General features: G+C 38.7%; 1 protein-coding gene across 1 annotated transcript in view; it reads left to right on the forward strand.

Annotated features, from left to right (window-relative positions):
* The window catches only part of SLC17A7 (solute carrier family 17 member 7), a 312,589-nt gene that overhangs the window by 257 nt on the left and 288,984 nt on the right, over positions 1 to 23,348 (forward strand). Inside the window, exon 1 of the mRNA XM_073602352.1 lies at positions 1 to 508. This exon is cut by the window's left edge and continues 257 nt beyond it. Within this exon, the coding sequence (XP_073458453.1) occupies positions 447 to 508 (62 nt within the window). The 5' untranslated portion in view covers positions 1 to 446. The remainder of the gene's footprint in view (positions 509 to 23,348) is intronic.

A 23,348-nucleotide genomic window follows, 5' to 3' on the forward strand; every position in this document is an offset into this window, starting at 1 on the left:
CGCCTGGCGCTGTCCGTGGTGCTGAAACACAGTCCAGCCAAATGGGCTTCCAACGCCCGCGTCAAACATCTCTCCCAACCAGAGCTTCCAACTAACACTGACTACAGAGCATTTCTCACTCTTGTTCATGGCCGTCCCACGCAAGAAAGAAGAATATTTATTGGATCTTATGCTGCACAGCACAGCCTGATCTATCCTCTTTTCACTCCTATGGCTCTCCTCGTTACTACATAAGCTCATGTCTACTTATGCCTGTCTCTCTTAAGGCCAAACCCTAGACGGCTTTTTTTCTTTTTATTTCTACCGGGAATAAAAAGGAGGAGAATAAATAGCTAACTTGAAAAGGTCTATCTTTAATTTAATACGTATCTTAAAAGTCGTAATGAGAACTTTTTCTTAAAAGCTCAGAATTAATACCTGAACGACTCCAGATTCATAGGATCACCATGGAGTTCAAGAAAGAGGAATTCAAGAAATTGGCTGGGAGCACCCTGGGACAACTGCACAGGTAGGTGATGTTAGCTAAATATAACAGAATATATATATATTTTTTTTTAATTAATTGTTTTACTTATTTTAATTTTTTATAAACTGGTTCACAGACAGAAGCAACGCCAAAATCTCATACAATAGATACGAAAATCTGGTTAGGGTTTTGTACATTTGTGGATATTTCTAGACACTGTGATGAGAATAAATAGTTTTAGGGTATTGCCTTTTTTGTTTGTTTTTTTCTTTGTAAATTGATGTTTATTGATCCAACACTACCTAACAGTTCTTTTTTAATCAAGGAATGTTATTTTTGAATTACCTTTTGGACATTTTTTGTTCTAGTGCATTTACATTCTTTTATCTTAAAACACACAGCTAAAATCGTGATCCGTTGTGTTCCTGGTTTTATTGAGTTAAATAAAGCAGATTTCTATCTGCTCTATTGTTCTAGGTATGTTAACTCTGTTTAATAAACCATTTTAGCTGGATCTGTTGAACTGGTAGGCGGTGTATTGTTTATGTTATAGAAATCTCTAGTTATGTCTGTAGGTCAGAATGTAATGAAAATCTAATTGTACCATTCATCAATGGTGTTTAATGCCCCTGTGTGCGGCAATGTAACCCCAAGGGAATGGGGGGGGGGGGGGGGGAATGCACAGGAAACCAGTGCTTGTAGAAGCATCTCCCCTAATTCCGCCATCCATCCATTTATTCATTTCCTCCTATAATCCGAGCAAAATCCAAGCGGCTTTTCCATTCACAGTCCATTGCATTTTTTATTCCTTTCTCTTCTTGATTAATTTATGTCCAGTCTTGTGAGTGGGCAGAGAGGACAGTAATGTGCTTATGGGTTTAGTAGGGTGAAATGCTGGGAGGAGTGATTACGTTGATGGCCTGCAAAGTATATTATCCTGTAATCCCGCACTGAGGTTAGGGATAATTTGATGGAGGGGCTTTTATATCTGTAATTCGAGACCTCACATGCAGGAGGACACAGAGACTGCACAGAAATTATGTATGGCAAAATAGGGGGGTGGGGGGTGAATATTAGTTTGAAATAAACCTGTTTGTTGCACTTAACATCTATCTGTCTATCTATCTATCTATCTATCTATCTATCTATCTATCTATCTATCTATCTATCTATCTATCTATCCAAATATCTATCTATCTATTTCTATTATCCAACTCTCTATTCTTCTATTGTCTAGCTTTCTTCAATATCTCTGTATTATTATATTATTTAACTCTTTGTCAGTCATCTTTCCCCCCTGTATCTGTCTATACCACCATACTATACTACTACTCTTTATTATTTTGTAAGTTCCTCCCAGTTCTTTGCACACATAGAGAAGCAAAGGATTGCCTTGCTGTGGACTGAGCCCAGTCACAGTACGAATCGGTTCTGCAGAAATCCTCTGTCATCTCAATGTCACCTTGTGCATAACCTTCTCTCATTGATTGCTGAATCAGGATGATGACTGATCACAAGGTGTAGTAGACGGTCCAGCTCTAACCACGCCCCCGCCTTTCCCAACAATAGAGCTGGGTCCTACCTGACTCTCTGTATAGTGTTGTATTACTTTCTGATGTAAAACGAACACCCTCCATGGCTCTGCTTTATATTAACGGGCGAAATTTAAATTATATATTATATATATCTTATTATGTTAATAATGCATCATCTGTGCTTTCCCCAGATAAAGGGAATGTGTACAGTTTATGGGAATTACTGACATGTCAAATAGTGTGGTTGGTCATGGTTTTTTCTTGTTACCATAATATATATATATATATATATATATATATATATATATATATATATATATATATATATATATATATTTTTTTTTTTTTTTTTTTACGAAAAAGAGAGGGATCGCAGCATAGAGAGACAAAATGTATTATTCCTTAGGTTAGGAACCTGGGATGCAATTCATTTTGACCCTTTATGCGGCAAATCCTCTATTTCTCTATGTTTTTATAATTTTCCGAATGTTAAGTGCATATAGGAGAAAAACGTACCTCTTTTTGGTCCACTCAGTTAGACTCTATAATCTAATCTATCTATATTTATTTCTTTCTCTCTTTATAGATAGATAGATAGATAGATAGATAGATAGATAGATAGATAGATAGATAGATAGATAGATAGATAGATCTATATAGATATATATATAGATATCTATATATATCTATATATATCTATATAGATATATATCTATCTATCTATATATCTATATATCTATATATATATCTATATATATATAGATATATCTATATATATATAGATATATAGATATATCTATATATATATAGATATCAGATTGTAAGCTCCTTGAGGGTAGGGACTGATGTGAATGTACAATGTATATGTAAAGCGCTGCGTAAATTGACGGCGCTATGTAAGTACCTGAAATAAATAAATAAATAAATATATATATAGATATCTATATATATAGATATCTATCTATATATATATATATATATATATATATATATATATATATATATATATATATATATATATATATATATATATATATATATATATATATATAGATAGATATAGATATAGATATATCTATCTATATCTATATATAAATATATATAGATATAGATATATATCTATATCTATATATATATATATCCATCTAGATGGCGTGCGCACACTTTGATTTACTATAGACTGTTCACTTATGATCGTTCACTGAGATTAATTAATAAGGCGGAGTTGCATTTATTGTGAATGGTCAATCATTTCCAGCAAAAATAAAAATAAGAAAAAAAAACGAAATGTATTGCCCACGAGAAAATTGAATGCCAGCAGAATATACGTGGATATGGAAACTGATAGCGACACACATTTACAACCTTACTAAGTAACTATGTAACATTGACTATAGAGTAGTAATTAGCCCCTTCTAATTCTGCCAAATGTAACATTTTAAAAAGTAGATAAATAATAAATACTAGGTATTAAACGATTTCTTGTTGGGAAGGAAATGAACAAACAATAACTAATAATAAATATTTATTTGAAGCTAAACATGGCATTAGGTCGGTAAACACTGTATTCTTTATTTTTCAGAATATAAATAGGTAGCTTTAAGAGGGGATGGCAGATGAGGCTCCTGCCCAGGGTCCACCTACAAAGGGGAAAAAATATTATATTGAGGATAATAGTTTTGGCCATGTACTTTACCATAATTACATAGAAAACGTGTATCAAAATTGACACTACTTTATATAACTTAACATGTCAAATGAGGAGTTTGTGATAAAAAATATAGCTACAACGGGGTGTGGCCTGAAATCGGTTTGGTGTTTTAGCATGCTCTTCTCAGAGCACGCAACCCCTTCTTCTTCCATCTCACAGCCCTCATTTATATTTCATGTAATTACTAATCTTTGCGTCTCTCCAGAACCCGCGGCCACTGACGGCTGAAGGGAAGTTAAAGGGACAGAAAAAAAGGTCCCGAAAATTCCAGTGTAAAGAATACGGTTTCCAGAATAAACGCTGCATGTTGCATACAGTTATCTGTGTGACTCTGAAGCTGGATGGGGAAAAAAACTCTCCAATAGTGAGCAACGATACTTTACATAGCTTCGGATATGGACAGTTTGAAAAAATAAATACAACGGTGTTTAAATATAATAAGCAAACACATTTTTAATAAACACTACAATTACCTTAATATCTGAAATAAAATGACACGGAAATGAATAGGTTGCACTTTCTGCATTTAAAAATATTAAAATGAACAAAAAATCCTCCCTTTGAAGGTACAAATTATAAATTAACTTGATAAACAAAATAAATTAATTTATTATACATTATCACTATTCATTTTTTAAAAAGATAATAATAACAATAACATTGCGAGTTATTATTATTAATAACAATAATAATAATAGTAGTAATAATAATAACTATAATAATATTTCGGGGAAAAAATGCTGTAATCGATACATTGCACATTGTTTTTCTTTCCTACCACTTGGCACAGTGCGTATCTGCTTCCAAAGTCATAATAATAATAACAGGTAATATTATTATTTGGTCTGAGAAAAATGCATACCATTCACACATTGCATTTTGTTAGTTTCTAATGCTGAGCGTAAAAGTATACAGCACATATCTGTTTCCAAAGTCTTGTAAAAAATGAAGAATTAATAACTAGAAATAAGATAACATTTAATAATAATAATAATAATAATAATAATAATAATAATAATAATAATAATAATAATAATAATAAACAGGAACACACAATTCATTTAGTCTATATTGCTGTACCCACAGCAGCCAATCAGGTTTTATTTTTCACTAATCTGGCTTTTTAAAAAATCCTGATTGGTTGCTGTGGGTTCTCCGATTTTTGCAGGTCCATCTTGCTCTTTGCCCTGCTTTGTGACATCATCCCACCATAATGCCATGTATTTTCTATAGCCTGTATATATGATTTATATATTTTACAGCACTGCGTGAAATCAGTACATAATACCGCTGTGTTATCTGCTAGTGATAATGAAACAAGTGTAGAAAAAGGACATCAATTACCCAGAACACCTCCTAATAGGATTATGTCATTTTCAGTGACATCCTTGTCTCAGCTGTGCACTGAGCTGTGGTCACCGACAGTGAACACACTGCAAGCCTTGCTCCATACACACCCGTGTCTTAATAAAAGAAGCATTGTATCATTTAATGTTTTGGTGGCATTAGTCAATCCCCTGTGCACATCGCTTCAGGCTGTAGTTTTCAATGAAGAAAACCGTAAGCTTCATCTATCCTTCTGATCATCAGTGATGGAAATATTTCAAAGTGATTTGATCCATCCTGACTGGCTGGTACTCTGGGGAGAACAGTTACATTTTAACAACCCATTTATTATAGGGCCACCTGACACCCTGTACCAATTACATGACCAGGTTTAGGGAACTCAGATGTTGGTTGGGGGCAAATATTTAAAGCTGAACACTATGGCAGATATAACCGGGCACAATTTAATGCAGCTCTGCATTCCTTAATACATAATTAGTTATTTTTTAAATGCAAAATTAAGTACCTGGATTTGACTCAGAATCAACTTCTTACAGTCTATATACAGCAGGGCTGGAGTGTGAGAGGAAGAAGCAGCACAAGGAGCAAATCTGTTCATGTGCTGAATTGGGGCAAGCTTATAGGAGGAGAAAGCAGATAAGAATGTTTCAGTTTGTTCTGGTTCTCCTTTCATTTTCCATTCACATGCTGGGATGAGTCCAGGACAACATGGGCTCAGAAAAAGTAGGTTGAATGATCCTGGTCATCGGACTGGGGACATAATGCTGCAGAAAAAAAGTAATGTGGGGAATATCTCTTTATTTAAGTTGAATGTTGCAGCAAAAGTTGATTTTATCATTTTATCTTTTAAAGGTCTGTTTATTTTCATCTGGAGTTATGTTTTAGGCTCTATGCACACTGGGCTTAAAAAAGAAAAAAAAATCTGTTCTCTTGGCAGTAAAAATCCTAATGTAGAGTATTTTTTGTACAAAGTTTAGATGAGCTTAGGAGAGTTTTGTGTTTTTTCTGTCAGAAAGCTCCAATCAGAAACGCCAACCAGAAGGTTTTTTTCCTGCCTCGTTAAGCTCAAAATATGCCTGCAATCATCCTAATGTGCATGGATACATAGGATAACATTGAGCTGCTTCTACAGGCAGAACACAATACTCCTGTAGAAGCAAGTGTGCATGGAGCCTTAAAGTGGAAGTAAATGCAAAACCTAATTAAATATATACCTACTCTCTGCCACATTCTAAGCCTCTGTAATGCCTGGGAAGTGACATCACCCATAGACTTATTTTGGGGCTTCTGTTGTCGCTGCCTCTCCTACACACTGAATCTGTCGCTGATAGCTCAGCCTGGGACCGGATTGGAGTGGCTGCAGAATAGGTAAGTATAGTGATTTTTTTCTTTCCAGGGCTAGATAGATTAGGCTTAGCATGTGGCTGAGAGTAGGTTAGAGTTAGTTAGATTTTGCCTTTACTTCCACTTTATTTTTCATTTTTTTTTCCCAAGACATTCCAAGACATTCCACTTATAAATATTGTTTATATACTGTATATTCTGGAAGGAAAGCAATAAGGATGAGAGAGTAAGGGCTTGTTTACATTTGTGGTTAGTGCAGTAAAAACAGGTGGTCGAGCCACATTTTTATGGCCCCTCAACCACCCTCTTAAAGGCAAAGAGACAGTGGAGTACACATGCCATGGCAAAAATGTAACCCCTTCAAGTGAGCAGGGCTGTGCTGCTATCATCCTGTAACCATGAGTAACATGGTTGCAACGCAGTGGTGTGTCATTTACAGGGATAAAATGCCCGTCAAATGCCTCTGCAAAGCAATTCACTGTGGATCCATCACCTTTTAAAGGGGTGGCAAGAACTGCCACATGTGTAGACTTAGTCTTAGAGAAAATAAGGAGAAATATGGGGAAAAATAAAAAAAGCACATGAAATACAAAAAAAGGAATGTATACGCCAAAAGGAATGTATATGCCGAATCCCATTATTACAGGTACAGTATTAACCCCAATACCAGAATACACAATTTTTTGCTATAGTGGTCCTTTAAATTTTGAACTGCACATAAAACGCATGATGAGATTTCTCCTTTAATAGTCAATAATACCATTCTCAATTCTCATGCCTGCATGTTTTTTCATGCTGCTTACAGTATATACCATTGATTATATTTGTATAAATCTCATACAGTTTCACATGCTTTTGATCTGCTTCAAGAATGCACTTGTGTTAACTAGTTTTAAACCAGAACTTCAGGTTTCCTTATACTTTAAATAAATTGTTTGGGCTTGTCTGAAACAAGCTTTCCATGGAGGAACAGTCTGGGGATGATGCGGGGAGATAACGTCATGATCTCCAACTTTGCCAATCAGAAAACCCCTCGTATTCATTGAAAAAAATACAAGGCTGATCCTAAATGGTGGAGGGGGGGGGGGGGGGGGTGCCATGCAAGTGACTTTCAATCTTTTTCCAGTAGTAGATGGGGGAAGTCACGTATACCCATGCAGGAAGACAGCAGCACTTGCTGTATGGAGACCAAACTACTATGGTTTGTTACAGCATCCCCAGCTCCAGACTCTTCTGCCATGAAAATGATTAATTTTAGCCAGGATGGCCCAAATAAACTATTTAAAGTGAAAGGAAACTTGAAACTTGGACTTTTGGTTTAAGGGCTTATTCACATTTGTCCATTTTTCTCCAATAAAACACAAGAATCCCATTCTTTCCCCAGTGGCTGGTTCACATCAATGCACAGTAGTTTTGTGTGTTTTAGGCTGGATTCAAAACTTTCCATGCATTTTTTTCATGTATTTTTACATTAATTATCAACAATCATTTTCATAGACTGCCATTGTCATTATTAGTCCCTATAATGTGCTTCAATGCTTTAAAATTAGATTGTGCATGTCAACACATGGCACAGATGTGAACTAGCACAACTTGAAATAATGGCTAACCTGTATCCATGCACTGATGTCCATTATAACACGTGTGTTGGAACACATACCATGGATGTGACAGGGCTCTAAAAGCTATAGAGAGCACTGAGGGAGTCATTTAAAGTATAGAATATCAATTAAAGACAAAGAGAAAATTAGAGAGTATTAGGGAATTATGGCACTGTGGAAGAGAGAGCGCAAAAGGAATCTGGATTACTATATTTTCTTTGTTAATTATTTTTCCATTTGTCTTTTGCTTGCTCTATTGTATCTCTTTTGTTCTGTTTTTCTATGTATAACTGATTTATTTTGCAGATGGGTATTATAAATAATACATGAATACATAGAGAAGCGGCTTTGTAGTACACATCTTTGTTAGGTGCAGGATTGCCTCAAAGGGCAACCCTGTCCTTCAGACTTGAAAGTGATTCTGCATATTATATCTAGCTTGCTGCATACATATTCTTTACTCTGCCAACATTATCGAGACATCATAAGGGATGCCTCTTCACAGCCTAGGGCACAGAATGGCCCAAGCATGCTGGTAATTAGAATTCAAATCATGTTTTTCTGGACTTCCCTCATTGGTTACACCTAGGTTTCTGACATGGATTGTGTAGATGTACATTAAAGGTGACATAAGATTGTGCCTGGAAGATCCAAATTCTATATAAGCACCCTTTGGTCTCCTATGCTCCTATTGACACAGCATGAATGTTTGTTTGCTAAGCAGACACCCCTGGCACTGGCCTTATCTTGGGGGACCAATATATTTTAACTAGGATCTTCCAAATCATAAGTTCTTACTGCTGCTACTTATATTACTACTAATAATAATTGTAGGACTCTCTTATTAGGAAAAAAATCAACTCAAAACTGTTGAGAGCAAAGGAAACCTGTCCTGAGATAAACAAATGGATTAATGTTTCTGTATAAAAAGTATTACAGGGAATGAGTAATTCAGCCAGGCAACTAGAACATTTGGAAACATTGGCAGCCTACACGTGATCAATCTTATTTTGGGATCCAGGTCCAAGATTAGTAAGAAAACCTTTTGAATCTTAAGCTATGTGCTATGTTTCTTAGGCTCCCTAAATTACCACACTATGCCTATCTAGGTGGAGTTTGCACTTCTCATACACAATAAAGGACATCAATTCCACTGACATTATTTTCCTTCTTCATTCTGTACAGGAGATGCAATATTTATTATTTCAAGACTGTCACCGTGCAAAGGCAGTAAAAACATAAGGATACATAAGACCTATGGCTGATACTATTATTGCATCCCATTGAGAAGAATCCTTTCACGTCTGTGATTTTAACTAGGACAGGAAGTGAGGGTAAATACCCACAAAAGGGAACTGATGGCATTTACTGAAGTTTTACACTTTCCCTACTCTGATACTACCTATTAAAATGTAGAAACACACTATAGGATTTTCAGAATTAATGTACCCATCTTCATTTTCTACACATGTATAGATGTTCAGTATATTCATAGATCAATGCCATATATTGTATTTTAGAGATGATTACCATGACTGGAACTTAAAGGAACACAACCGATGGTGCCAAAGTAGCACCCCTGTGCTGTTAATTTTTTTTACTGATGCCTATCTGGCTCCGAATGTGTAAATACGTTTTTATGACATGACTGTATCTCTCTTTACTAAAGAAAAAGCTGCCTTTTTGTGTCTTTCCTCTAAAAGGACAGTCCTACTGTGCCTAGTGATTCCTAGTCAGCTCTGCTGACCACAGAATATTGCAGCTCAAGTAATAATTTTTGTTTACTTAGTGATCAGAGTTTACCTATTAAAGTGTCTTTTAAAGAATATGTTACCCCAACGATTTGTTTTCCTGATATGTACCTGTTAATAGTTAAAGAAAATCGCCATACAAGTTCACTGCAGTTAGATAAAGAAGTAGAAAGCCAAACTGGGGTGATTGTTTCCCGTGACACAATAGGAATGGCATGCATGGGTTTCATCCACAAAGGAAGCCTCCCTTAAAGCCCATGCACAAAAAAGCCCACCTAGAATTTGCCAGGGCCCATGCTGAAAAAGAAGAAGACTACTGGGACTTTGTACTCTGGAGTGAGGAGACCAAGATAAATGTTTTTGGAACTCATGGCTTCAAAACTGAATGGGGTCGCAAAGGTGAGGAGTACAAAGAAAAATACAAGGTGCCTACAGTGAAACATGGTGGTGGCAGTGTCCTTCTGTGTGGCTGCATGAGTGCTGCTAGTGTTGGGGGTTGCATTTCATTGATGGTATCATGAATTCACAGATGTACTGCTCTATATTGAAAGAGAAGATGCTACCATCACTCTGTGCCCTTGGTTGTCGTGTACTTTTCCAACATGACAATGATCCAAAACACACATCTAAGACCACTGTCTTGTTTCTGAAGAAGAACAGGGTGAAAGTGATTCAGTGGCCAAGTATGTCTCCTGTTCTGAACCCAATCGAACACCTATGGGGAATTCTGAGGAGACAAGTTGAGCATCACTCTCCATCCGTCATCCAGGCTCTAAAAGTGGTAATTCTTGAAGAATGGAAAAAGATAGATGTTGCAATATGTTGCCATCTTGTTTATTCTATACCTAGAAGACTTGTTGCTGTCCTCACAAATTATGGAGATCATACAAAATACTAGATGTAGTAGTTTTTGTTGTGGAGTGTATTCATGTTTGCATCAATTAATTTGAGTAAAACTGAAGATTTTGAGATCTAAGTTATACTATTAACCTTACTTTCATGTAATGGAGCTAAACAAATGTTCTATGAAACTCAGTTTTGTAAAAATTTAGCAAATTGTTTTTGTGTTCATTGAGATGTTGATTAAAATCTTACTTTTCAATAGGTGTGTATTCATTTTTGCTGAGCGCTGTATATATACAGTGGGGAAAGAAATTATTTGGTCCCCTGCAGATTTTGTACGTTTGCCCACTTACAAAGAGATGACGGGTCTATAATTTTTATCATAGGTGTATATCAAATGATAGAGACAGGTTTTTTCATTCAACTGCACAGGGTGTGTACTCATCTTTATGCTCCTATGCATAGAGGATAATAAAGGTCAAGGTTTCTTTGTATGTGTGCTGGCCTCTTCTAGGGATTAACATTTGAGTCGTGTAATCCATTGAGAAAAGTGTCTCACTCTTGGGGAATTATTCAGCAAAATCCAGAAAAACAGGAAAGATTACAGAGGAAATGAAGGTTCTGTAAAATAATTCATTTTGGTCTCCTATGTTTCATAATAACTGGTGATTATAATCACAGCTGTGTGGCTTTCAAGTATGATCTTGTCATCTGGCAGTTTGTGGTCTTCTAAGGTAAAGGATTCGATGGGGGGAGATTTACTAAAACTCGAGCACAGAGAATCTAGCACAGCTGTGCATAGTAACCAATCAGGTGTTATCGTCAAAGCTACATTGAACCAGCTAAATTTAGAAGCTGATTTGTTACTATGAACAGCTGCACATGATTCTCTGGGCTCCAGTTTTAGTAAATCTCCCCTAAAACCTTTATACAATATAAGGGCAACTGAACAGGCAGAGTTTGGGGGTTTTAAAAGTAGCTTTAAGTTTTTACACAATTATTTATAATCTTTGTCCGCAGCTCTCTAAATCTCAGTCTACTAAATCTCTTTACAGTGCAAAGACATAGCAAAAATATACTATCTCTTAGCAGCTAATTCCAGACCTGTCTACCTTCTTACATGCAAAGGGTTTGATTCACTAAAACTGGAGAGTGCAAAATCTGGCACAGCTTTGTATAGAAACCATTCAGCTTCCAGGATTTTTATTGTCAAAGCTTAAAGCGTTACTAAACCCAGGACCCTGCATTCACTATACAGTGGAACCTTGGATTACGAGCATAATCCATTCCAGGAGAACACTTGTAATCCAAAGCACTCGCATATCAAAGAGAGTTTCCCCATAGAAGTCAATGGAAACGATGATAATTAGTTCCACGTCGTCTTCTATTGCATGGAATATTGCATGTGGCTAGAGGTGGGGGGGCACCGGAGAGACACGGAAATACTTGGAGACCGCTCGGCTGCACTCGGAGACCCTCGGAAAGGCTCAGAAACTCGAGAACAGAGTATTTCCGAGTGTTTCTGGAGTATTTCCGAGTGTTCCCAAGTATTTCCGAACAGCTCCGAATGGCTCCAAATGTCACCGGTGCCCCCACACCTCTGGCCAAATGGGTACTGCACACCGCAGAGGCTTGAATCCTGCTTGTTTTCAATACTTGCAAACTAAATCAGGATTTAAAAAAAATAATTGCTTGTATTGCGAAACGCTCATTAACCGCGTTACTCGCAATCCAAGGTTCCTCTGTATCTGGTCTCCCATAGTACACAGAACATGGAAATGCAATCATTTTAGTAAATATAAATTGCTAAATACCTTTTCTCATCAGAAGTATATAGTAGTCTTGTGACTTCTATCAGTGCCTGGTTAAAGCTTGTAGGAGGAGTTTTCATACTGCACTGGCTGTCCTATGCAGGACCCCTGACTCTCTGTCTGGGCAGTGCTGATTGGCCCTGTGCTGAGCACATGCACCCTGCAGCCTGACTCCAGTCAGTGACTCTTATCCGGACATATTTTGGTGATATAGCAAGAAGGGGAGGATCTGTGCATACAGGATCAAACAGCCTTTTTACACAATGCAGAAGATTCAACCCTTAGGTTCCACAGTGAGTATAACAAGCATGGTTTACTGGTATACAGACTGATGTTACTGTTGTGGGTTTAGTAACACTTTAAAAAGAATTTATTAGGGTAGAGGTCAGTTTTCAAAGACACAGTAGAATAGTAATTGTACCAACATCCCTAAAAGATGATAGAAGAAGAGTGTGTAGAATGTGGGACTTTAAAGGTACATCATATAAGTGAAGACACAATTGAATAAAATTCAAGCTAAATTAGCTTTGTTGTCACAGTCATATCCTGCTCCAGGCATATCAAACTCAGATGAAATAGTGGGTTGAACTTTAGAGGACTAAATCTTTAAGGGGCCACATTATGTCTACTGAGGACTCTCAATTCTAGAAAATTACCATGGCACTTTGGAACCTAATATTATAGTAAAAATTGCAACTTAAAATCAGAGGCGGCTCTCTAATTAGGCGAAATAGGCGGTGGCCTCAGGCCTCGCAGTCATAGGGGCCTCGCACAGCTGGATTGTTTACCTAATTAGAGAGCCGCCCCTTCCAGCAGCAGAGATCTCCGACTCCGCCATCACACAGTCCTGTATCCCCTCACTTTGCTACAGGGAGAGATACGGGCTGCGAGTGAGACGTGTGATCGGAGCTCCGGATCACAGACAGGGAGAGCCGCTCAGTAGAGCTCTGACAGATCTCCCCCTCCCCCTGCTGCCCGCACAGCCAGACAGAAGAGGAGAGAGAGCTTCTGCTCCTCCTCCTCCCGCCCTCTCCTCCTGTGTCTGCCCCGCCCACTCTCCTCGGCAGTGTTCTCTGTTCTGCCTCAGAGAAGGGGATGTGTGGGCGGGAAGATTCAAGCTGAGCCCAGCAAAGAGAAAAGGACAAGGGGAGTCTCATCCATCCATCCATTCCCTCCTGCCTCCCAGTGAGTACACTGATGTAGGGGATGCTCGTCTTCCTTCCTTTCCGTCTCCACCCCCTTCTCCTTCTATCTTTCCTTCTATCTATCTATCTATCTATCTATCTATCTATCTATCTATCTATCTATCCATCCATCTATCTTTTCTTTCTTTCTTTCTTTCTTTCTTTCTTTCTTTCTTTCTTTCTTTCTTTCTTTCTTTCTTTCTTTCTTTCTTTCTTTCTTTCTTTCTTTCTTTCTTTCTATCTATCTATCTATCTTTCCTTCCATCTTTCTTTCTCTTTCCTTCCATCCATCTTTCTTTCTCTTTCTTTCTTTCCTTCCATCTTTCTTTCTCTTTCTTTCTTTCCTTCCATCTTTCTTTCTCTTTCTTTCTTTCGTTCCTTCCGTCTTTCTTTCTCTTTCTTTCTTTCGTTCCTTCCGTCTTTCTTTCTCTTTCTTTCTTTCGTTCCTTCCGTCTTTCTTTCTCTTTCTTTCTTTCGTTCCTTCCGTCTTTCTTTCTCTTTCTTTCTTTCGTTCCTTCCGTCTTTCTTTCTCTTTCTTTCCTTCCATCTTTCTTTCTTTCTTTCTTTCTTTCGTTCCTTCCATCTTTTTTTCTCTTTCTCTTTTTTCTCCTTCCTTCCTTCCTTCCTTCCTTCCTTCCTTCCTTCCTTCCTTCCTTCCTTCCTTCCTTCCTTCCTTCCTTCCTTCCTTCCTTCCTTCCTTCCTTCCTTCCTTCCTTCCTTCCTTCCTTCCTTCCTTCTCCACCCATCCCCCTTTTATTTCTCTCTTTGTGACAGCCTACCAGAATAGGTAGGATCTGTGAGAGCAGCTTCCCTGTGCAGCTCTGCTTGAGGAAAATATATCTTTATTATGCCCACTTACCTACCCCCTGTACTGTCCACTTCCCTATACTGTACCCTCCTAATACAGTTCATTTTCATCCCTTTAATTTTTTTTTCCCATTATGGGAGTGAGTGGGGCCTCATGTCTAAGTTTTGCCTAAGGCCTCACAAAGTCTAGAGCCGCCTCTGCTTAAAATATTTAGTCCCAAAGAAATGGGCCATAAATTATTTCCTGAAATATTTAGTTGCAAAACTATGTAAAGGAGTATGAATTAGCAACTGCAAAAACAGCTTGGTGTACAATTGTTTTTTTTATCCTAAGGCCTCTTTCAGCTGACGATCCGTTCAGGTCCGCCTGTCAGTTTTTTAGGGGGACCTGAGCAGACCCTCCATAGACATCTATGGAGCGTCGGATGTCAGCAGTGACATGTCCGCTGACATCCGACCCGCTCCGATCCGAAAAAGTGTAACGGAGGAAAAACCTACTTTTCCATCCATTATCGGATCGGGTGACGACGGACTCTACAGTCCGTCGTCATCCGATCCCCCATAGAGGAGAGCGGCACTGTGACAGGTTGCAGCGACGGACCAGTCATCTGCCTGCTCAGCGGGGATCCACGGAGCGATCCCCGCTGAGAAAGCGGATGTTCACGGGGCGGATCATCTCGGATCCGTCCCGTGTGAAGGAGCCCTTAAACTATTGAGGGTCACAGAACAGGCGCAAGATGGCCCAATACAGCCCATAAAACACTATTTATTCATGTCTGCCCTACTATAAGTTATGTCCATCTCTTTCAGCAGTCAGCACATGTTTACATAGTTTACATAGTAGGTGGGGTTGAAAAAAGACACCATCAAGTCCAACCTATGTGTGTGATTATTTGTCAGTATTACCTTGTATATCCTTGTAAGTTTCAGTCGTTCAGGTGCTTATCTAATAGTTTTTTGAAACTATCAATGCCCCCCCCGCTGAGACCACCGCCTGTGGAAGGGAATTCCACTTCCTTGCCACTCACAGTACTTAATTACTTACAGTAAAGAACCCTCTCTGAGACCACCGCCTGAAGGGAATTCCACATCCTTGCCGCTCTTACAGTAAAGAACCCTCTATATAGTTTAAGGTTAAACCTCTTTTCTTCTAATTTTAATGAGTGGCCACGTGTCTTGTTAATTGTGGGGTCACCAGTACGGTATTTATAAATTGAAATCATATCCCCTCTCAAGTGTCTCTTTTCCAGAGAGAATAAGTTCAGTGCTCGCAACCTTTCCTCGTAACTAATCTCCTCCAGACCCTTTATTAGCTTTGTTGCCCTTCTTTGTACTCGCTCCATTTCCAGTACATCCTTCCTGAGGACTGGTGCCCAGAACTGGACAGCATACAGGCCGGACCAGAGTCTTGTAGAGTGAAGAATTATCACTTTATCCCTGGAGTTGACCCCCTTTTTAATGCATGCCAATATTCTGTTTGCTTTGCTAGCAGCAGCTTGGCATTACATGCATTGCATATCCACACTGAAAGAAAGCCATGCTAGCCCAGCATATATCTTTTCATTTTCTATATACTGTAACTATTTTTATATTTCTATAATATTGATTTAACAATTTTTTTTCTTTAAGTATTATGTTAATACTAGCTATAGCTTTCATTCAGGTATATTGAATATGAATGGAGTGATCTGCTGTATGTAATCCATAGCATGGCATGTAGGGTACAGAGATCTGGAGTATGTAACATAAGGAATGTTGTAGAGAGTGCATTAGTCCAAAGGATGTAAATTAAAATGATTGTAAACAATCCCCTTGTAAAACAACCAATTCAGTTTAACATAGAAATTAAATGCAAAACATTTTTGTAGAAATATTAAAAAGTATAAATATATTTTTCCCTTTTTTAATCAGTGAACACATTCCCCCTGTTCTCATCTGCATAAGGGCTGGGGGAGGAGAAGCAGCAGCACACTGAGCTTCCCAGTAAATGGCTGTGCAGTGGGAGCGTGTCAAGATAAGTCTGATCATTGGAGGAGTGCACACTGAGTTTCCAGCATAGCTAGAGAACTAACCACGGTGTGCTCTCCTGCTTAGTGTGGTCAGTTTTTAATAGGGAAGCAGAGGGACTAGCAGCAACACCAGGGATTTCACACAAAGGAAGCAATACAAAGAGAACAGTATACTTTCTTATACAAGTACATAATAAATGGTACAGCAGGCACATATATGGAATATGAAATGTTAGGGTAACAAACGCTTTAAAGATGACATTTAAATCTGCTTGTGTACACAGCTATTGGTTTGAAGACAAGCTTAGTTATTTGCAGATATCACAAATTGCCTGCGTTTGCTCTATCTGTGTTCCTATTTTACAGACTTTTTGGGACCTGCCAGGCCCACTTTAAAATGTATGTATGCCTAAAGCCTTTTTAGTTTTGCATAGAGTATTAGAAGAGCCAGAACCTTCAAGTGTCCTCATAATCTAATTTTCAAAAACATAAACAACCAAAATGGACACTTCACATGTACCTGCACAGGTACTGTGCAGCGCTCAGCATAGGATATTTGAAAAAAAGATGTTTTTGATATATTCATAACTATTTTTTATGTGTATTTTTTCCGTTGGGCTTTGAGGACATCCAAAGCTCTTTATAACCCTCTATTTGTCTTGGCTACCAACACAGAAACTAATGAGAAATCTAAAATTGTATTTGCCACCAAAATAAATGGTAAGAGAAAATCTTCCAATGAGGGCACTTGTTCTGGCAACAGCTGTCTAAAAGGGGATTACCAAATTTGGACAGATTTTCTTTTACTTTTGTACTTCCTTCTGCATCTCCAAAATAAGAAGTGAAGGGAGCTCTCCAAAAAAATACAGATGACAAAATATAAATAAATAATGAACTAATATATAAATACATAAATAAACTGATATGGGTTTTAACCTTTGCTTATGCTATCTATACCTAGGAAAAGGTTTTTGGCTATGCATACACTTTACAGCTGTAGTATTTTTGCATACAGTATAATCTGTTATTGCTAATGGAATATTTCCATTTTATACAAAGTAGAAGGAAATGCATGATCTGAGTGCCTACAGGCTTATATTTTTGGTTGCGGTGGTCCCTAAAGTTTTGCAGTCACATTGTGAAACCATGCATGTTTAGCCTAAAACTGGACATGTATTATGTGAATTTTAGCTGGAAATTTGCTCCATGACCCTTTTGCCACCCTCCCACCCAACATTGTTCAGTTGAAAAATTGAAGGAACAAGTGGAAAATTGTCTGCCGTACAGTGGCTGCATCTAATCAGGTGCACATATGGGATTAGAATGAATTTACTGTTGCCTAACCCTAATATCCTTCAAACATTTTCCATGACAGCTATAACCTTGAAGATTACTTTTTTCAAGGCCATTGAATTGTGATCGATCAGGGTAATGGAAAGATGATCTGTCAGCTTCTTTCCCATGCTGTCTAGATAGTACAGAATCAGCAAACATCATATGTAGATCATATAAAATAGCAAGTAGTACAGATCTGCTAAAGCAGCAACTAGCAAGAATAGCTGGATGCTGCACAAGCACAGCAGACAACATTAAAAGGGATAATACAAGTAAAATAATGTAAATTGATAACGAAACAAGGTAAAACTACTATGTAGACCTCAGGGAGACAAAACCTGCAAAATAAGCCATAGTTATATTCAGAAGGTGGCAATGGAAGTGACAAATGTTAAAGATTTAGAAGCTGGGGCACAGAAATTAACATAATTCACACACTTTATGCTTCATCCCCCACGCTATCCATCTCATGCTAGAGCTGGGTGAAGTTAGCCTTTAAAAATGCACACAAAGCCAAACATAGCTTGATAGCTCTCTCTGTCGGGTCTATTCATAATGGTACAAATGTCAGATTCATACAAGATTCACCACACATTTCCTCACAATTGATTCCACCAACCATAAAAAACAGCCCCCCTTATTATGCACCAGAGAATTTGCCCATCTTTCGAAGATTTACCAAAATATGGATTTACAATATTATGTTTTGTTTTGAGCAACATCTGTAGAAAACAGAGAACACTATGAGGTTTGCCTGTTAACATTTGTCACCCTGAACCGGACAAATCCAAGCATTTCCATTAATGTTACGTTAATGATGTCAGTACTAAATCCAAAAGCAAAAAATTATTATATTGAAGCTTACTAATTCTTACATGTGATGGCTGTATTGGCTTCCTTATTTTTTCTTGTTCAAATATTTTATGGAAGATAACAAGTGTTTAAGTACAAAGGGTATAATTAACAGTGTAAGGGTCATGCAATTACAGTAATGTAATAAGGACAATGTAACAGGGACTGAAGCATGGAAAAGATCATGTTGGGTCACAACAAAGGTACATGGCAATCATCAAAGGGAGGATAATCCTCCATATTGCTATACATAGCTTGAAATTCTAGGCATAAACAGTATATTGCCCTGTACACACGGTCGGACATTGATCGGACATTCCAACAACAAAATCCATGTATTTTTTTCAACAGATATTGGCTCAAACTTGTCTTGCATACACACGGTCACACAAAGTTTTCGGAAAATCTGATCGTTCTGAACGCGGTGACGAAAAACACCTATGTCCGGACTATAAACGGGCAGTAGCCAATAACTTTCGTCTCTTAATTTATTCTGAGCATGCGTGGCACTTTGTGCATTGGATTTATGTACACACGATCGGAATTTCCAACAACAGATTTTGTTGTCGGAAAATTTTATAGCAAGCTCTCAAATTTTGTGAGTCGGAAATTCCTATGGAAAATGTGTGATGGAGCCTACACACGGTCGGAATTTCCGACAACAAGGTCCTATCACACATTTTCCATCGGAAAATCCTATCATGTGTACAGGGCATATGAATGGTTTGGAAAACAAGAAAAAACAGGGGGGGGGGATAAGAGAGGGGCATGAGCTTTAAGTAAGGCTCCCAGTCAAGCAAGTAAGTAACAGATGTAGCTGTTTGGCACTCCAGTGGGGGACAATACCATAGAGCTCAGGAGTACTTGGAGACTGCATGCCAGGGAGAGTAATGGGGTGAACAAAAGGGAATGCCTGGCTAGAAGCTCAAGTTAGGGTAAGGATGCGGTGGCTTCCTTTGTTTTAAGGTTTTCTGTCTCCTATTTTTTTCTGGTGAACCAGCCAGCAAGTCTGTTCTTTTTCAAAAGCACAAGCTCTTCAGCAGAACATATTAGTTTACATGGATGAGACAAACCACTTAACACTGGCAGGGGTGTATAAAATTATTTTTTTATGCAAAATCTTTATCCCAAAAGAATAAAAACTGTTTGCTTTAACTGATTATAAAGCGTGAGCTGGAGATTGGCTTAACTCTGTGAGTGTATCTAAATCTGCCAATAGATTTAACACTCCTCCCCCCCAGACTGACCATGGTGCTGTGTTCTGTGCCCATGTAGCCCCAGGGGGTTGTGTTACTGGCCAGATGACCAATTGAAAACAGAGGAGACAAAGCAAAGAAAAAGAAAACTGACACAGCCACCACATTTAATGATTGATACGTTGCAATATAATACATTTTTGGTTTTGGGTTTAATACCGCTTTAACTCCAGAGGTAAATATCAAAGGGACACTGGTGGTGTACTTCCCAAAGCTTGCATAACTTTATCTCTTGGCTTTTATTACCAATTTTATTTTGACTTCCAAGGCAGGTTTAAATCTTATTGCTGGTCGTGAACACCTTCTTATAACTGATATCAGCAGTACATCAGGCTGTCTGTGTGTGAGCAAGTGTAATGAGCTGCAAGGGACATGTTTGCAATTCCCTCTTCTCTATCAAACCCAGGGTTTTTAGATCACCAGATTACTAATAAAATGGAGCTTGGTAGACTAGTGCAGTATAGCTATTCCTGAAAGTAATGTGTAGGTAACCTGTGCTTCATACGTACATCTTAAAGTAGTATTAGGGCTTTTGCAGACATGCGTGGGTGCCATTAATTCTCAATGGCACCCCATGCATTCAGGAAATGGGTATGCACTCACACTCATCAGAATGCATAGTACCACAGCACCATGCGTTTTGGTGTGGCACAATTGAAAAAATTATGCAGGGACCTTTTTTTGCACATTTCACATGCATAAAATGTGACTAGCTGGAAAGTGCAAAAACATGCTCAGACTCACCTCCTGGTGTGAACAAGCCCTTAAACCCTCAGTAATTTTTAGTTTAACACATTAAACAAAAAAAAACAAAAAAATATCTGATAAAATTTTTCTTAAAGTTGCACTTCACCCTACAGGGAAAGTTCCTCTTTATGCCCCCTTCCCTTCTGTTATTGCCACTTGTTTAGGGCAGGGGGAGCAAGTACCTGGTTTTGACAGGTACCAGTTTCCACTTCCATTCGAATTGCTATGACGATCCACTGAAAGTTCTCCTCTTAACCCGCAACCTTCTGGGACACGTCACCAGTCCCAGAAGGCTGAAGGGCCATTCACAAAGCAGCGGGCTGCTCATAGTAAACATGCTGGTGCCGTTGACCCCAAGAACAGCAAAGAAGCAGTTTGGGTGGGCACTAGGGTTGCCACTTCATCCCTTTAAACCCGAACGCATATTAATTACACAGGTTCTGTGGGTGATTAGGGTAGTCATTAAACTCACTTGGTGCTTTATCTGTATTAAAATAGCCTCAGAACCTGTGTAATTCATATGTGTTCGGATTTAAAGGGATGACGTGGCAACCCTAGTGAGCACAGGGCTGGATGCCTGGACAGTTGAGTGTCCTTTTATTAAAAGTCAGCAGCTACAGTATTTGTACAGTCATTTTTTTTTATCCAAAAGGCTGAAGAACCGCTTTAAGCACTTGCAGTTTACTGCTGGCTCCTGCTCTCCTCATTGCTGTTTCCCTTCCCTTTCCCTTGCCTTCATAGGAAAGAGTTAACAGTGGACAGTGCAATTTCAAGTCAGTCTGTTAGCTTGAAGAAATTTTAGAGGGATTAGCAGGAGAGTTCCCTGTTATCTTTCATATTTACACAGATGGAAATGTTGAATAAAGACACCAGTCCATTCAGTTCAAACTATGGGGCTGTATGTTTCTATTGATTCACACAGTGTAGGGAGACACAGCTCTTGTTCCTGCATACAAGGGTGGCTTTATAGGATGCTGGAAGTTAAAGTACTGTAGCCACCATGAAACAGGAAACCTGGAGCAGTGGTCATGGCACCAGCTTAAACTGAAACATAGGCAATGATTAACAGATAAAGAAGCTGCATACGCAATACATAATTAAATCAGCCACTGAAAATGTTTAACAAACAGAGAGTTTAATATCAGGTTAAGGCTTTATTTTTTATTATGACTGGAGTGTAAAAGGAGAGAAAAAAAAAGACACTAGTTTTATTCCTATGTGGTTTGCATAGGAATCTGAAAAAATCAGTAATGCCGCGTACACACGGTCGGACTTTTCGTCTACAAAAGTCCGACAGCCTGTCCGACAGACTTCCGACGTACCTTCGGCGGACTTGCGGCAGACTTTCTTACGAACGGACTTGCCTACACACGACCACACAAAAGTCCGACGGATTCGTACGTGATGACGTACACCGGACTAAAATAAGGAAGTTCATAGCCAGTAGCCAATAGCTGCCCTAGCATGGGTTTTTGTCCGTCGGACTAGCACACAGACGAGCGGATTTCGGGGTCCGTCGTACTTACGACGTAAAGATTTGAAGCATGTTTCAAATCTAAAGTCCGTCGGATTTGAGGCTAAAAAAGTCCGTTGAAAGTCCGGAGAAGCCCACACACGATCGGATTACCAGCCAGCTTTAGTCCGTCAGCGTCCGTTGGACTTTTGTAGACGAAAAGTCCGACCGTGTGTACGCGGCATAAGTCTTACTAAGTGATATACTTCACAGGCAATTATCATTCCTCTCATAAAAGAGGTTAAAAAAAGTTTGGTAATGTAGGAGAGGCTGTCTGCAGTCTATCCTCTCTCCACTTAGTATTCCCTTCCCCTGTGTTTTCCCAGCCTAAATAATTAGCAATCTGCAGTTATTTTTCTGTCACTGATCCAGAACACGGGCCAGTGTACCAATTTGCTGCTTGGCTCATTTCAATTTATTATGCAGAATATTAACAGCACAGTGCAATAACCTTAAATCCTTTGAAATACGCCATAAAGGATTTGGTGGTCAAGTTAAAAAGGAGTGTAAAAGGCCATCAGGATATGTACATGGCTACAAGGAACCTTACAAATAGGCAGCTTAGCTATTATGTGCAGGGGCAACCCCCTACCATCATGTGAATTTATTTATTTATAGCTAGGGGAGGGGAGGACTGCCTCGATGTGCTGCTGAATATTTTATGACACTGGGGGCCCTGCTGTATTTCTTCCTCACATCCTGAAGATCTTGGTGCCAGCTCCATATGTTCTCACTCCCTGCATCGCAGGACCCCTGCATGAGAAAAAATAATGAAACACTCAATTAACAACTCCATCGGAGGGCTGCTGACTAAACCAGACAAAGGAAATGTCAGGATTTGATAACGGAAATATATTCAGTAGCAAAATAGTGATATTTAGAGGTAGCATTATCAGCAAATACATACGTTGTATATTTACCATAAAGCAATACTAAACCTTAGCTTTATTATTTTTTTCAGAAGAGGTGGTTAAAACACACCTATTATGTGTAGTCCTCTTCTTCAAAAATGTTCTTTTCTTCCCGGTGTTCCCAAGGCCACAGCCACTGCCTCTGCATTTGCAGGTGTCTCCTTAGCTAGCTGTGTGCTAAGGAGACACCCATACATGCATGCTCCCTGAGCCGAGCTGTGTGCATGTGTGGACATACAATGTGCTGGCAAGCCACGCCCTTGCTCCCTGCTCCCAGCAATTTGACTGATGGTGGCAGGAGTCTATTACTGCTGTCCTTGGTGTC

This window comes from Aquarana catesbeiana, linkage group LG10, assembly GCF_042186555.1.
Source record: "Aquarana catesbeiana isolate 2022-GZ linkage group LG10, ASM4218655v1, whole genome shotgun sequence".
In the NCBI taxonomy this organism is placed as follows: domain Eukaryota; kingdom Metazoa; phylum Chordata; class Amphibia; order Anura; family Ranidae; genus Aquarana; species Aquarana catesbeiana.